We start from the raw sequence: 17,245 nt of genomic DNA, 5'->3' as shown, positions 1-17,245 counted from the left end.
TTCTTTATAAAGCCAACCTTCTCAGGTCTTCTGGTGAAAAGCATGCTCTTTGATTGAATTATAGTGAAAAAATAAGCACGTGGTCTCCCCCACAAATGCAGGCACAAAAACAGACGAAAAGTAAATGCAGATGGAATTGATCTGTAAAAATGTTTCAATTTGTTATTTTAGAAGCCGCAAATTATCTCTGCACTTTTGAAGGTATAATTATTAATATACGTTAATGACTTGAAGGCATGTGCTCGTATTTCCATTTTACCTATTAGTGGGCTGGGTGTGCAGAACTAGCTTTATTTCAATTTGGTTTGATTTTAATCAGAAACATGAGGAAAAGAAATCTTGCACTGGCAAAGGAAGATATAACCTACATAAATGAAAGGAACAGCTATAAGTCTAGCTGATTTTATCTGCAAGTCTATTTGCAGATGCTAACCAGGAAAACTGTTGTATTGGCAGCTTTTTCCTCTACCCTCCTGTTTTTATCAGCCATTTCATTCCCATAGGATCAGATGCAAGCTTCTTTACACCTGGACAAACAGCAGGGGTGAGTGGAACAAAGAAAGAGTTATCCAGAGTCAGGAACAATTTAATGCCTGATCCTGAGTAACATATAACAACCCAAGGGTAAACAGGTGGAATATATGCTTGGTTGTTGTGCATGCTTTTTTTCCATTTCTAATTGCTCCTAAATATTTGTTTGTCAAAGAGGAAAACAGTCCATTTTAACCCTAATCACTATAGTTGAGCAATACTATGACAACTTACATCACTATGTACAAAAATGGACTTCGCTATTTTTGTTCTAATTGTGTTTTTGTAATTGTGTTCTTTCTTGTAAAAACAGTGTATAATTTATGTTTAATTTGTTTTTCTTGTTAATGCTGCTGATCTGATGCTATGTGCCTGCAATGCTGCTGCAAGTATGTTTTTCATTGCACCTGAGCATACATGTACTTGTGCATATGGCAATAAACTCAACTTCGACTTTTATTACTTTTGTTTAACCTAATTATTAGCTATTCCAACAACATGACATTCACAAAATCTAAGAAAAGGAATAGCAGATAGTTTTTAAAAAATTGAATTTAGTGTAAGTAGTTCACAGTTCCATGTACATTTTTGCTGGACTGACTTGTTTTGCCTTGGACTTTCAGCATTTCAGTTTTATTTCAAATTTATAGCACATTCATTTCTTTACATAATACAAAGGTTCATGCAAACTACCTGATCATAAAGACTATTGCAATAAAATATTAACTATCCACTTCAGAAATATGTACAAAAGGTTCTAGAGGGTAAATTACACATCTTGGTTTTTAGATTAAACAATTCACTTGAATAATAAAAATGTGTAATCCTGGATGTCCAACACTTCAAAGCATTGTTGATGAGATCTGTTTCAGCAGTAATAATTTGCTCCTTAGTGGTATTCATATATTGCTTGGATACTGTTTTATTTTAAATATTGTGAATCCCTTAACCTGTAAAAACAAGGTCAAAGTCTTGCTTTGATCATGAACCTTGAGGCTGGACTAAGAAGGCCAATTTCTGATGCAGGTTAATTATCCTGTAAAAAAGAAAGTGAACGCTGCCAAGCATGGAGCATAAATATGTAAAACACTGACACCAAACATTTCCTTATGATCCTTTCTTTGGTCTCCTGTAAGAAATTCACACCAGCTGGACAAGTATGAGCTAATCAAAAAGTCAGCATGGATTTCAGAACAGCAAGTCACACTTCAATAATATTGGAACTGGCAGGAGAATGACAGCAGTTCTGTGCTGAACTAGTGATACTTGTGCACCACCCACATTCCCCTGTAAATGTTAGGACATTAGGAACTTCTGCCCGAATGCGCAAGTCCCAAATTTGCTGGCAGAGCTCCACCAAAAATGCCATGTCTCCACTCTGACCTCAAACACCACAGAGTCCAACGGCTAAACATGAGCCTGCTGCACGTCCTCAGCAATTATACTTAAGAATCCACCCATTGCAACTACAACAGACTGAAGTTGAACAGCGATCCCTTCATTCACAGAAAGAAATATCCTCGTGGCAGAAGGATATAGGGTTCATCACATTATGAATTAACTGAGTTTGCTTTAACGTTGTTAATTGCTTAGAATTTTATGCAAGTCTGAGTGATTAAAATTATTCTTAATCTTTTAAAAATTTAATTATTAATTATTTCAACTGTTTTTGAATATTTATGAATGTCAGAGACCTTCAGTAACATTCAAAGTCAGAAATAGATTTGACAGCCAGGTAAGCCTGGGCAAGTGACATAACCCGCTGTTGAATTTTTTTCCCCCAAGTGTCTTGTGAGTGGGTCTGTGCTCCCCACTTGCTTACATGATAGCTTTGTGTCTCACAAGACCACCTTGATGCACTGGTGGATCAGCTTCACGCACTGTCAACGTCAGCAGAACCACAGAAGTCTATAGTTAATTGGTGTATCAACAGCAAATGCAGGTGGCCTGCTACTGCTCGCTAGTCCTGTCTCCAATCTTGAACTTTTGATAGGATCATTAGGATGATAGCTACAGGACAGTCAATGGTAACAAAATTGGAAACTTAGAGAAAAACATGCTTTAGAACATAGAATATAGAACAGTACAGCACAAGAACAGGCCCTTCAGCCCACAATGTCCATGCTAACCATTTATGAGTTGACAATTATTTAGGAGGTAGGACACAGACAATAGGCGTACTAGGAAACTTCTTTGACTGGCAAGTGATGATCCTACACATCTAGATGCTTTGTTGATAAAATAGTCAGGAAACATGTGGTAGATGCAGTTCATTATAAAGGAATATAAAGGAATGATGCTGGAGGCACACCACTCCCGGAAATTGTAAGCCCAACCCTTAGCCTACCTTGCACAAAACTTCAAGCAGGAACTTCATCTATGAAGCCTGCAAGCTCCTGCAAAAAATACCACGTCCTACTTTAAACAGTACATGAACAGCTAGCTAAGCCACAATCCCACACCGTACCAGCTACCAAAGCTGTCATACAGTTTGAAAGTTTGTGAATATCTCTGATATTAACATATGTTCAAAAGTTATTAAAAATTAAACATGCATGTTTTGAATTTTTTTTAGGTTATAAGTACTTAAAAACACGAGTAAACATTTAATAGCAATTAAATAGACCTAAGTTTACCCAACAGTTTCAAAACAAGATGAATTAGCTGCAACATATTTCTCAGAAGTTAGCACTCCAGTGCAGGATACCAAATGGAGTCCAAAATCAGAGCATAGTTAGGACACAACCAGTTCTCAGGAAGTTTGAGACTTCCTGGTGCATGCACCACTGCACAGGAGTTGCAAGCTTCCTGACAGTTCTGGAGGCAATCTGGATCCAAGAAACAAATATCTGAATGTTCTCATTATGATGAGAAACTGGGGGCTGTGGAACAGTCAAGGGATTTGGGTGCCTGTATGTACAAATCATTAGTTCTTAGTGCATCTTGTGAAACTGTAATTGATAATTTTGATAAAAAGTTGGAGATGATGCTTCAATTATAAAGAGCTTAGGTCAAACCCCAACCTTAGAATGTCATAGCTCAACTTTGGACTGGATACACCAGGATGGAACAGACAGACACAACATCTCAAACTGTTAACTTATGAGGACAAGGTATAAATACAAAATCCCTATTTCCTTGTGTGAAGTTGTAATGGTGGTCCATCAAACATTAAAAGGATTTGACACCACAAACATGGGGCACTTAGTTTTTCATTGGTGAAATCCAGAATGTAATTACAATTAGAATAAAATTGAATGCCTTTAAGGAGTTGTATCACAAAGGGTGGTGAAAATCTGGAATGAGCTCCCACAAAAGACATGGATGCTAAGTCAACTGAAATTTTCAAGATTAATCAGGAATCTGACTCACATGAAGAAATGCAGGTATATTCCTGTTCACTCCAGTTCAATTCCTTGTTTCAAGATGCACTTCAAGTTAAGCTTTTTCACTAACTTATTTTTTACTTTCAGTAAAGTGGTCCAAAAACATCTTCCAAGTAAATTATTCTGCATTCAGGTCTCAACTATTCCTTCCATGTGATATTTAATTGGAAATCTCATATATACCAGCACACACCACAGAAACCTCAGAATAGTTATTCTAAAATCAAAATACTGCTAATGATGTGACCTTGAAATAAAACAGAACATGAAGAAAACACTCGAAAGGTTAGGCGGCGTCCATGGATCCACAGATACTGCCAGAAACACTGAGCTTATTTATGTCCTCCACTTTACTAGTGCAATACTACCAGAAAGATGTGAAATTAGTAATAAGCAGAATTACAAATAGTTTTGTGCTGCAGATGAAGGCCCAATCAGACTTATTCTGACCAAGGTCATGGTACTAGGGCACTCACAGATGATAAAATGAGAAAACCACCATATTAATCCATTTGGATACAAGGAGAAGAGTCAATATTGCAAACAATTTCATCATGATTTCACCACACTCCACCGTTAGCAAGAAAGATAAGGGCATCCACCTTAACATTTTCATTTGGATATTCTCTATCCATTGCTGTTATCCAAAAATAATTTCCATAAAAACATTGTTTTTATTAAAATGGGAGATTGCTCTAATATAATTTTAATTGTTTGAAAAGATGTCAATGGTTTCGCATTTATTGTCAACATGAAATTCACACATTCTTTTCTCAAACAAGTAGCTACAACTCATGCAACACCCACACTCTCCATTACATACTTTGTCAAAATCAAACTCAATGTCACAACATCTCACAAAATAATTTCAGCACTGTCACATTATTACCCATTACAATGAAACTAATTGGTTCTGCGCAGATGTATAGTCATACAATGCAATTCCACTGACACACCTGTGTAATAGAAAATACTTGATTCAACTAACCTACCTATTACCAGAAAGAAAAGTCAATGTAGACTGATAAATTTGACTATATTAAAAGGAATATAAATATTTGTTCATTCATACAAGGATGAAATTCCTTCTGTTTTTTTGATCAATTAACTCATTACCTCAGACTACATTAAAACCACGGTCAAGAAAGATAATGGCAGATTGCTCCAAGCCCCTCCGGTGCTGCCATGCACCAGAAGCTTGCAGAGACACAGGAGCTGCCTGCTGATGATTCTTTCCTTTTCCTGAACCCATGGTTGGAAACTCAGCATGGGAGATTCCAGTCACAAACCTGTACAAAGCTGTATTCTGTATGCCAGAAATAAAAATTGTGCTGCAGTGCCACTGTGTATATTATGGCACACAAGGATTTTATGCAAGAATCAACTGTTTGTATTTGACCATAAAAATGGATTTTCGTAAGATGCCACAAAACACTGAATGTCCATACAGAGATCTTAGAACATTATTCCCCCACCCCACCACCCCAAATATTTTGTTCTTCTTCCAAGGGACCTAACTCAAGCTTTGGTACATAATTTACCAGCATCAACAATATCCAATGCTTTATCTCCATATACCACTGTGCCATAACCTCCTCCCCTTATCTACCTGCCCATTCTCCATACATGATCTAAGACGAAAGATGTCAGTGAGTACTTGGTTAATGGGGAATGGTGGTAATGGTGTCTATGGTCAAATTCTGTCCAAATCTTGCATGCAGCATCCAGCAGGGATTGTCATGTAACGATAAGAAACACTCAATCATTCTCCATCTCTCTAGCCTATGGATACAGTGGACTATTTTAGTTCCTTTATATTGAAAGAATTAAGGCCTTTGTTTAAAACTTTGTACAGAGGAATTTAATGCAAACTTATGGGTTGCTAACAGCACAGTGGATTTCCCATCTCTTTCCAATTATTCAATGCAAATAGAGCCACTTTTCAAAAGGTATTCTGACAAAAGATAATTCAAATAAATGTGCTTGCTTTGCAGTTATTCATACTGTAACAGATATAACTTTAACAGAAGTTACTAAGGCAAAATATGTAAATACTAGAATGTTGTAATACATACAGAAGATTATAGAAATAGTCAACAAGCCTGGCAGCATTTGTGAAAGGAAAACCAGCTAACATTCAGCATTGAAATTGTTTTCAAGTTTAAAGGCAGAAGGAAGGAAAAATGAAATGGGTGGTTCATAGCAGTTTGAAAGGCAGGGGAGATTAAATAAACAGCGAAATCACTACCTGCACCTGCAGTCTAAGAAAATGAGGGCAATGGTAATGATTTAGAATCTTTGAACTTGAAGTTATAAAATGCCAAACCAAATGATAAAGTCCATTCCTTAACTTGTCATCAAACTTCAATGGAACAGTATTGGTCAGAGAGATCAAGGTGGATTTCTACAAAGTGTAAATAAGATAAGCAAACAGAAACTCAATATCACACTTGCAGAACTGACTGAAGGGATCCAGCAAAGGGATCACCCAATCTGCAGATGGTCTGACCATTGTAAAGACTGCATTGTGAACAGAGAATATCATGCACTGAATTAAAAATAGCACCAGTAAATTGCCTTTTTATTTATTTAGAATATTTGGGTCCCTGAACTGTCACATGGGAAGAGGTGAAGGGCAAGCATTGCATCTCCAGTGGAAGGCGAAACAGGATGGTATGGAAGATTAAACCAGTTATCACAAAGGGAATGATTCCTTTGGAATGCTGAAGGGGAAGGAAAGAGATGATGGTAACTGGTAGTAACTGCACATTATCTATTAAAAGGAGGCTGGTGGAGAGGAAAATGAAGAAGCCTATCATGTTTCTGGGAGAGGAAGAGGTGAGATGAGAGGTGTGAATAATAGAACAGGCATAGCCAAAGGCTCTAGTGGCTCGAGAAAAAGGAAGGCATTTTGGAAACATTAGCATTGTCAGAACAGATGCAACAATACAGGGTAACTGGGAGAGTGCAGCAGAGTCTTTCCAAGGACTGGAGTGAGAGGAAGTGTGTCAGTGGTTTAGAGTCATTCGTTGATCATTTAAGCACAGAAACAGAAATAAGAAGAATGCAAATTAACTATGTGAAGGAAAGAGAGGGCTTGAGATTTGTTGAATACAAGCTTAAAAATGTTGAATTATAGTAGTTGAAAGGTTTTGTTGAAATGTATCCTAAACATTTAAGCATGAAATGGATGATGATGAAACTGTGAGTTAAATAGGTAATATGTCATTGCTAATAAATTCATATGTTATAGTCATATACACGGCTGTTATAAATTTCTATAGATGTACGTGGAGAGCATTCTGACTGGTTGCATCACTGCCTGGTATTGAGGCTCCAATGCACAGAATCACAAGAGGCTGCAGAGGGTCATAGACTCATCCAGCTCCATCATGGGGTCAACTCTCCCCACCATCGAGGACATCTTCAAGGGGTGGTGACTCTAGAAGGTGGCATCCATCATTAAGGACCCTCATCATCTGGAACATGCCCCCTTCTCATTACTACCATTGGAGAGGAGGTACAGGAGCCCAAAGACCCACACTCAATGATTCAGAAACAGCTTCTTCCCCTCCGCCAACTGATTTCTGAACAGTCCATGAACACTACTTTGTTATTCTTATTTTGCACTATTTATTTATTTTGTAATTTACAGAAATTGTGTCTTTGCACTGTACTGTTGCTGCAAAACAACAAATTTCACATCATATAAGTCAGTGATAATAAACTTGATTCTGATGTATTTACATTGGGTTTAATTCAGTTCATCATTCCTGCAAATCAAACCACTATCAAAGTAAATTCATTTCTCCTCTCTCTAGACAACTCAAAATAATCTTTATTTGGAAGAGGGGATTAAGTGTAATATATTCAAGTCTGCCAGTAATATTGAGCTTGGTGGTAGTGTATATAGTGAGGAGGATGCAAAGAGGCTTTAGGGGATAATAGATAGGCTAAATAAATGTGCAAGGATATAGCAGATACAATGAAGCGAAATGCAAGTTTATCCATTTTGGTAGGAAAACTGGAAAGGCAGAGTTTTTTTTAAATGGTGAAATGAAAGATATTGGTGTTCAAAGGGATCTGGATTTCCTTAAAGTTAACACACAGGTACAGAAAGCAATTAAAAAGGCAAGCAGGATATTGACCTTTAGAGTAAGAAGATTTGATTACAAGAGTAGAGAAGTCTTGCTCTAATTATACAGAACCCTGGTGAGACCACATCTGGAATACTGTGTATTAGCCTGGTTCCTAGTTAAGGAAGAATATACTTGCAATGGAGGGAATGAAATGAAGGTTCATAAAGTCATAGAAAAATGCAGCATGAAAATAGTCCCTTCGGCCCACCGAGTCTGCACCAACCACCCATTTACACTAATCCTACATTAATACCATTTTTCATTCTCCCCACACTCTCATCAACTTTCCCCAGATTTTGCCACTCTCCCACACACTAGGCACAATTTACAATGGCCAACTAACCTATCAGCCTGCACATCTTTGGGATGTGAAAGTAAACCTGAGCACCCAGAGGAAACCAACGCAGTCACCGGGAGAAGGTGCAAACTCCACAAAGTCAGCACCTGAGATCAAGATTGAATCCAGCTCTCTGGCGCTCTGAGGCAATGGCTCTACTAGCTGTTCCACTATGCCACCCAGATTAACTCCCTGGAAAACAGGTTTGTCATGTGGGAAGAGATGACATATACTAGGCCTCTATTCTCTAACATTTAAAAGAATGAGAAGTGATCTCATTGAAATGTACAGAATTCTTAAGGGCTCAAAAGGGTAGATGCAGGGATAATGTCCAGTATACCACTAAAAGTTTTGCTCCCATTTCATAAGGAAACATATTACTTAATAGGAGGTGGTTCAGAGAAGGATCACAAGAACGAACTATGAACAGACTGTCCTATGAGGAAGGAACATAGAACAGTACAGCACAGGAACAGGCTGTTTGGCCCATGATGTTTGGGCCAAAGGTTGGGGCTCTACTTATTAGGGTTCAGAATAATGAGAGGTGAGCTCATTTCGGGGGCTGAACAGGGTAAATGCTGAAAGGATATTTCTTCTCACGGGAGAGTCTAAAACCTGAAGGCATAGTCTCAGAATAACCATGGCACCCATTTAAGACTTAGATGATGAAGAATTTCTCTGAAAAGGTTGTGAGTCTTTGTAACTCCTTGGCACTGAGAGCTGTGGTGGGGAGGAGGGAGGGAGGAGAGAAACCCAGTAAATATTTTAAGGCTGAAAGAGATAGTTTTAAAATTAATATGGGAATCACATGTTGTGTGGAATGGCAGGAAAGTGGACTTAAGGAATGTTGGATCAGCACAATCCCACTAAATGGCAGTAGGCTTGAGAGGCTGAGTGACCCACTCTTGGTCTCTATCTCCATTGACAGCGGTGTCCAAGATCAGGGCCCAAAGCCTCAAAATAAGGGGCTAGCCGTTCAAGGCAGCAAAGAAATTTCTTCACCCAGATGGCGGTGAATCTTTGAAACTCGCTATTCAAGTGACCTGTGGAGGCTCAGTCACTGAGTTTATTCAAGACAGACATCAGTATGTTTCTTGGTATTGAGGGAATCAAGGGACATGAGGTTAGCACAGGAAGTGACACTGAGGTAAAAGATCAACAATGCTCTTATTGCATTGTGGAGCAGGTACAGGGGGCTGAATGGCTTATTCCTGCATCTATTTTTATGTTGTCATGCAGGTTAAAAAATGTGGTTCTGATCAAATGACCAATCTTTTACTGATGGTCTCCTTCACTAAAACACTCTTAAAAGTCTTGACTCCTACTTCTCTACTTCAGTATTGATCTTAGTTATTCCTTCTTAGGTTAAATCTTATTTATATCCCAGCAAGTCTCAGTACTAAGAGCCCATGAAATATGATCACGTTCCTATGAGGCAGTTAAACATATATTTTACTTGACATATTGCAGGCAAATATATTTTCTTTTTCAATTCATGCAAGTTTTTCATTTTTACCCAAAATATTTATTAAAGGCAACCGTAAAGCTAAAGTAGCACGTTGTGTTCACATTCATAACACAAACAGAATGGGATGACCATCATCCTTCAATAAAATTACACACCAAGGGCAAAAGGCAAAAGAATGCAATCACTGACCACTGTGGCACTGCATGATGTCGAGCAATGTTTCAGTCAAATCTCATTACAACACATATAACTACACACAACAAATAGTTTTAGAAAAGGAAATGTTAGTTTTGAAATGTACAAACCTGATTCCAAATGTCATATTTACTATTTTTTTCCAATATGAAACAAATAGAATTTGAGATTGTCTCAATTATTCACAATCTAAGAAGAATATGTTGGTTGTAGCATAAAATGAATGAAATGAAACTACGAAAAATAACCTAAATTTTCAAAAACAAAATGCTGCCCACCAATTTAAAAAGAAAAGAAACTTTTCGCCAATGGAGGAATAGGGGCTTAAATTAGAATGATTTTGAAGAAGTCACTGCTGACTCAATTTCATGAAACGAAAAGCAAGCTAAGTTAATAATGAATGCTTGAAAGGGCATTGTTGACATTGAAAAGTTGGATAGGATGCTCTTTCGTGCCATTTTTAACCAAAGGATACCATTTATATCTCCAATCATAGCTTGCCAGTAATAGTACAAGTATCTCTTAAAATCAATAGTATGAAACTTATACTACTGATAAACTATTATTGTGGAAGTTTACAAGTTGACTTTCAATGTTCTCAATGAACAAGAAGGCTGCATGGAAATGGAGTTCACTTTGAACTCGGCAAATCTCGATATTCCCAAAAGAACAAAGCCTCCTTGAAAAGATTCAAATGCCTCATTTACTTTGTATTAATATTATCTGTTGGCTAACAAAATATCCCTCTTTCTGTTCCACTAGATCTTCCAAGGCTTGTGTCTGCTACCAGCTAACAAAATGCAAACCAAAACATTTTCAAAGCCAAAGCTGCAGCTAAGCCAGTTACAAGAACAGGGGTGAATGTGTTAGCAGGCTACCTCTGGCTTGCCCTTCTTTTCTTATGGGAAACATAATGCTTTGGTGAGGGGTGCAAAGCAATGTGAGAACTGTAAATCTTCACCAGGCTATCAGAAGCGCAGACTTCTGTGTTATCCCTCCACGTCTAAAAACAAGTCAAAGTAACAATATTGTGTAAAGGATCTAAGCTGCTTATTTTTGAAGAGGTGAAAGATAAAGTCCAGACCTCCTTTCTCCAGGTATCATTTTCACGCACGTGATGGTTGAACTAACATGAAACATTGAAATGCCTTTGCATCACTGACATCATGTTACCTAACAAAATAAAGTCACCTTTGCAAAACATTTCTGAGACAGATCAATCCAGAGCTAAAAAAGGACTTCACTCTCAAAATAACTTTACACTGGTTGTATAAAAATAAATCAAGACATACTTCATGTTTATTTTTGCTATAAAAGAACATTTATACAATCTTCACATACCAGAATTATCTTTTGTGAACTATTTAATATTACATCACTTTACGTCACCTGTGATGAGGAATATTGTAAACTATTACACGATGGAGAAACATAGTATATATTGGAGAGGCAACTAATGAGTGGAATTTATGGACAATTAGATGCCGTAATGTCAACAGGTTACAAACTCCCATATCATACCAGTGGACTGCACAATTCCCTGCTCTCTCCCTTCCTCTACCATTTTTGATTCTGGTGCATGTGGTTAGCTCTTCATGGCATTATTCAGAATTCATAAAAACATTAAATTCTGCACATTGTTAGTGATCTATTTATCAGTCATAAAGTATAATTATGAACCAGATTTTATATCCATGCTACAACAATAAAAGCTTAGGTTTTATCTTGGCCATATTTTATTGCATAACTAACATTAAGGTTTACTGCTACACAAATATTTTGTTTATCCTCTTGTGATTTAAATGCAACTGTTTAATTAGATTTGCCATTCAATTTGGGAATCATGCATAAATTTTGGATTTAGTTTATACAGATCCTACGAAGTGCGAAATTCAACCTTTATGGGGGAGCAGACCCAGTTTCTCTGTCCACCAACTACATTAGAAAATGAATTCAGGTGGGTTGAACAATGGATGCCACTGGCACAACCTCCCATTGTGCTCATAACTCCCAAAGTACTTTAATTTCAACCCCAACAAAACATGATACAAAAACCAACGTGTAGAAATTCCAGAGCACCACTGAGGATGTGAGGGAATGGTGAAGCCACTGGTGACCAGGTATGGAGGGGAACTGAATACATGTTACACCTTTTCAAAGCCAGAAATGTACCAAATAGTATTCCTTTCCCAAAGACAGGCTCTAGAAGACTTATTGCACATGAGCAAATGAGGACTCAAGGATGGGGAGGAAGGTGGGGGGTGGGGCGGGGGGTGATCTAAGGCAGTGAAGGGAAGCACTGGAGCCCAGCATTGGTGGGGCAGGGGATATAGAGGGAATCAGGAGTAGGAAACCAGCTGTAAGTGTTGGAATGGAATCAAGGACAGGAATCCAGCAGCTGATTCTGAGGGTGTGTGAGGGAAAGGCCAGTAACTGGGTTGGGGAAGGGATCGGCAGAAGACTGGCATTTAGATTCCAGAAGGGGGTGGAAAGACTTGGCACATGGTTGGCGTACCTCACGCTCAGGAAAAGAATGAAGAATTCAGATGGACAACACAGATCATAGGGTCGGAGAGATTGCTCGGTTGAGGATTGCACGGATAGAGGATGGTTGTGAGGCAGAAAGAGGGCAGGCTGGAGTCTGGGGTTTGTTGACCGAGGGAGCATCAGTCCCTGTAGCGCAGAGTAGGGTGGCTCAAGGATCCAGGTAAGCAATCTACCTACCTGCTGGCATCATAAACTAGCACTGTGATAGTAAGACCTAATTGTCTTGCTCGTGTCATTGACAGGCCTCCCAACTCAGAATGGTCCAGATTCTCCTGCAATATTTGAAAAGGAATGTTGTTTGGGTAGTCACATCACCACCCTCATCCCTGATACTGAAATCATATCAGAGTCACAAGCTTGATGTTGACAAGGAAGCATTCAGTCAAATTTTCTAAGACATGCTTAACTAACTGGATACACAGTGTTTCATTCCAAAAAATAAAAATCCATGTTCAATTGCTCAATGCCAAAAAAAAACACCATTACAAAATTGAACTTCCAGGCACGTATTCTATTTCAGAATCATCTACGTTTAATAAATTAAGAGAAATGATTTATGTGTGACTGTTGAGACTGCATCATTCTACCAAATTATAGGGGGCTGAGAAATGTAACTGCAGTAATTTTAGTTCTTCAAAGTCAATGAACCTGCGATACACTCCGTGGAAATCATGGTACATAACCCTGCTCTTTAGTTCAGTTGCACAGTTTAGTCATCCAACCACTCTCTCTTCTCTCCAAACTTTCCTGCTAAATTCTACTTTCCCATTTTTTTTTCCTTGACTCCCACTTATACCTCATAAGTTACTGTTGGACTTCTCGCAACAGGCGCATACATCATTCGAAAATTAATCTCTCCTTATGTGCCTAACTATAAATTTCTGATAAGAAAACAACAGTAAGAAGTGTTGGTTTAAGGGAGTTCACTTCCTGCTGAGTGCAGTTTTGAACTCTCGCCCACATGAAGACTTCAAACTGTCAGCTGTGTAGCTCAGCAACTGATCATTAGGAACTCACAGCATTGTGATATCTTTATAAATCAATCCTCCATAAAGCCTGCGTAGATTGCTTCCCTTTACCAATCCCCCACTATGACAACCCACTATTTAACCACGTACCACAAAATGGTGCTTCGGATACAACGAGCCTAATCACACACTTTTCTTTTATTGCTCCGCCTAGTGATGTGTATCAATAAACTCCAATGATTTAAACTGTAAAGTAAAAGTGATTGACAAAATATAACATTAAGAAAATCCCACCATCCAGATTCAAGGTGAAAGTCTGAATGAACCTTGAAGTTGAAGCTGTTTTGAATTGAAGCTCTTACATGGCACAAACAGGAATATTGAAAGACTCTCCAATATCTTTTCTGAACACTTTTTTCCAAGCTCCTTTTTCTGGTCAATAAAGATATGCTTTGTCTATTCTTCCCCCATAAGTTATGTTCTGAATTCATTTTATCCTATTACATTTATCTTCAAAAAGTAGCTTAAAATGGTCATAAGCTACCTATGATGGACAAGAATTTTTTAGTAGCTAATGCACACTTTCTATTTCATTAAGCTATTCTTCAATTTCAGCCTCCAGCCCATTCCTTCCATTTTCAATTGATTGTTTAGAGTAGGATGCTTTTCTATATCTATCTTTTCAAATCTTTCTGTACTTTCACTAATCTACCTATAGGCTGATCATTAATTTTGCCATTAGCTTCTGCAATATGTAACACCTTTTCTACACTTATTGCCTTCCCGGCAGGACATAAGAATGTTTCATTCGCTAACTGTCAAAGGAATTAAAATCTAGAGGCATAAGACTGTCATGATTATATATTGAACTGCCACATTGTAGGCCATGAGACTAATGAGTTTAAAAAAAGGAATCAAAAACTAACAGTTTCCCATCGCATCGCACCAACTCTCCCCACCACTCCACCTCTATCAAGAACCTTTGCGGAAATACCCCTGGGGATGCTAATGGTGACAGCACCTAAGAGGGAAAGAAAATGTTCAAAATCAATCCAGTCATCCAGGCAGGAGAATGCAAGTTAAATAAAGCTGAAACTGATCTATGAAAAACACTGCAAGAAAAATTCTAGTTTTTGCCTTTGGTTTTATGTTCATTAGCTCTCTAAAAGCCACACATTAATTCAGAAAGAATAGGAATTGCATACTTTCACGGCCAGCAAGGATTTTTTTTTTAATTTACACAGAACTAGAACATGAGAGCTTCTCTGGTTAATACCATTTTCAATCCATTAACATTTAAAACTGAAGGTTATGTTGTACACTAATTCCTCACTATTCTGTATTTACCAAATCAATAGTTAGCAACAATTAAGGAAGACTAAAATTTCAAACCAGAGTAAGGTTATAAGGCTGATTCTCTCTGTGGTATTTACGTGGCACAGCCAGCATCTGAAATCTGAAAAAGCGACTGATGGTGCTGCTTAAATCTGCCACTGAAATATCTTAATTTCCATCTGTGACAAAAATGATCATGTAAACATTCTCAGAATATATGTAATATCTTTGAAGATATAAGCAATGTTTTAAATGTTTTGTTGGCATGGTTGGCCTCAGAATTTTCTTGCCATCTTTACTGTTTGCAGCATTTTACTTTGATAGAGAAATTCTGTTGCTTTTAATAAAGACGATATTTCATTACGTTCAGAAAACCTTGTGGTATTTGCGGCCAGGTGAACACTCCCAGGTGAGTGAACGCTTCTTCACCTGTTTTTTTTCCCCTCAGGGTGCCACCCTGCCAGACAAGAAGAATGTACAGTATCTCGGCTGAGCGCTTCTTGACACCTTCAACTGCGTCATCTTTTCCATATATCTGTAAAAGTTAAAGCTGTTGTGCAATCCAGAAGAGACCAGGTAATCCACGGGCAGGGAGGTCAATATGCACAGTTTAACTCGGTTCCACAACTATGTTATTAGAGGTGTAAAGCCCCAAACCTGATCCAGTCGCCGGGATCTTGAAACCATTAAACTTAGTCGGAGCGTTATACCTAAAGCCGGTGTCAAGCTAGGCTTACACCGAACTGAGTAAAACTGCCTACTGAGTATACATGTTAACAACAAACTGAGCACCCAATGCGTTCCATTCAGAAAACAGAATATAGTACCAGCTGAGAGTCGCTGGAAGTATCAAGCTATATCTGGCTACATTGTTACATCATTGGTGCAACTGCAATTTACACCGATAATAAAATTATTAAGTAACATTTAAAGCACTTCAACGTCTGTGACCTTTAATTTTCCCAATTTATCATCCATTGCAGAAGTATATAAAATGATTTTCTACTTTAAAATCAAGCAAACTAAGAAGTACCACTACTGACTTTCCAGCACTTCTGTGCTCCCAGGTGACGGACAGATGAATTTAACCAAAGGCTTCCATTTAACGATACATTTCAAATTTTACTTCAGTAATCGCATGTTATAGAGCTACACAACAATACTTGAAACGCTGAGTCAAGTAGGTTCCCGAAGTCACAATAGGTGACATATCTGCAAAACGTGCATATGTATATTCCGACAATAAATGGTAGCAGTCCCACTCATTTATTAAAGCAGGCTATCCCAAATAATAAAAGTGCTGCAATGGGCCAGAATTATATTTTGTGTCATTTCGTCTGCTACACTAGCCCGATAACCAGAAACTAAAAAGCACGATATCAAAATTATAGTTTAAAAAAATAAACAAGATAGACGCCTGCATCGATCTACAGACTCGATTGCTCCATTCCAGGCAGGCTGTTTCCGAGAGGGAGGAAGATTGCAGTTTCAGCACTTCGTATTGCAGGATACCGCAGAGCTTGGGAAATGATGGCAAAGCCCCGCCGGCTCCCTATCGGAAAGCATGCCGGAATCTACTGTGCACTCGATTCTGGGACTCTCAGTGTCTGCCTGCGCTTCACATAACTGCTGTTGCTGATGATGCTTCTCTACTTACGCGATGCTGCCAGTCCCACACTGGCGTTGCTGCTGCTGATGCAAATCCAGAAGAGCGCCGTTATCCTGCGCAGAAGGAACCCAAACATTGTCCAGTTCATTCACAGCTGGTTACAAAATAGAGGGGAAAGAAGAAAGCGGGTACAAGAACTAAATAATGACAGCAGCTTCGTTCCCTTCCGGCCGCTTTATATCAGAGCCAATAATCAATGTGTGCGGGGTTGGGTGAGTGCAGCGAGAGCCCGGTGCTGTGTGCTCTCTCCCTCTCTCTGTGTCAGCCTGGTGTGTGCCGAGATGTTGCCGGGGTTGTGTGCCGCTCGCACTTGCACCCTCTCCTCTCTCCTCCCTCCCTCCCCTCCTTCCCTCCTCCCTCCCTCCCCGGGAACGGGCTCTGCCGCTCACCCCCCTCCCTCCCGCCCACCGCGCCGGGCGAAGCAACAGCGCCACCGGAGGGGGAGTGCACGCACACAGACCACTTCGCTCCGCTCTCCGTTTGCGCGTATCTTTCTTATCCTGTTCCCCCCACCCCTATGAAGATTCGTGTTGCCAGGTGCAAGGTGACGGGGAAGGAGAGAGGTGGGGTGATTAGCCAGTTTTTTTTTGCTTCGTCCTCCCCCCCCCCAGGACAGCAGATGGCATCATCCTCCAGGCCGCCCCACAGGAGGGTTGAGAGCGGAGCGCCG

At 39.1% G+C, this 17,245-nt stretch overlaps 1 protein-coding gene across 1 annotated transcript in view; it reads right to left on the bottom strand.

The window, feature by feature from the left end:
• Positions 1-16,898, bottom strand: part of cntnap2a (contactin associated protein 2a) — a 1,327,865-nt gene extending 1,310,967 nt beyond the window's left edge. The window contains 1 exon segment of the mRNA XM_052015905.1: positions 16,564-16,898. Coding sequence (XP_051871865.1) covers positions 16,564-16,663 — 100 coding nt within the window. The 5' untranslated portion in view covers positions 16,664-16,898.
• Positions 16,899-17,245: the final 347 nt, after the last annotated feature.

Source organism: Pristis pectinata, chromosome 5 (assembly GCF_009764475.1).
Source record: "Pristis pectinata isolate sPriPec2 chromosome 5, sPriPec2.1.pri, whole genome shotgun sequence".
NCBI lineage: Eukaryota > Metazoa > Chordata > Chondrichthyes > Rhinopristiformes > Pristidae > Pristis > Pristis pectinata.
Note: the sequence above shows the minus strand (reverse complement) of the source record. Positions and strands in the feature narration are given on the sequence as shown.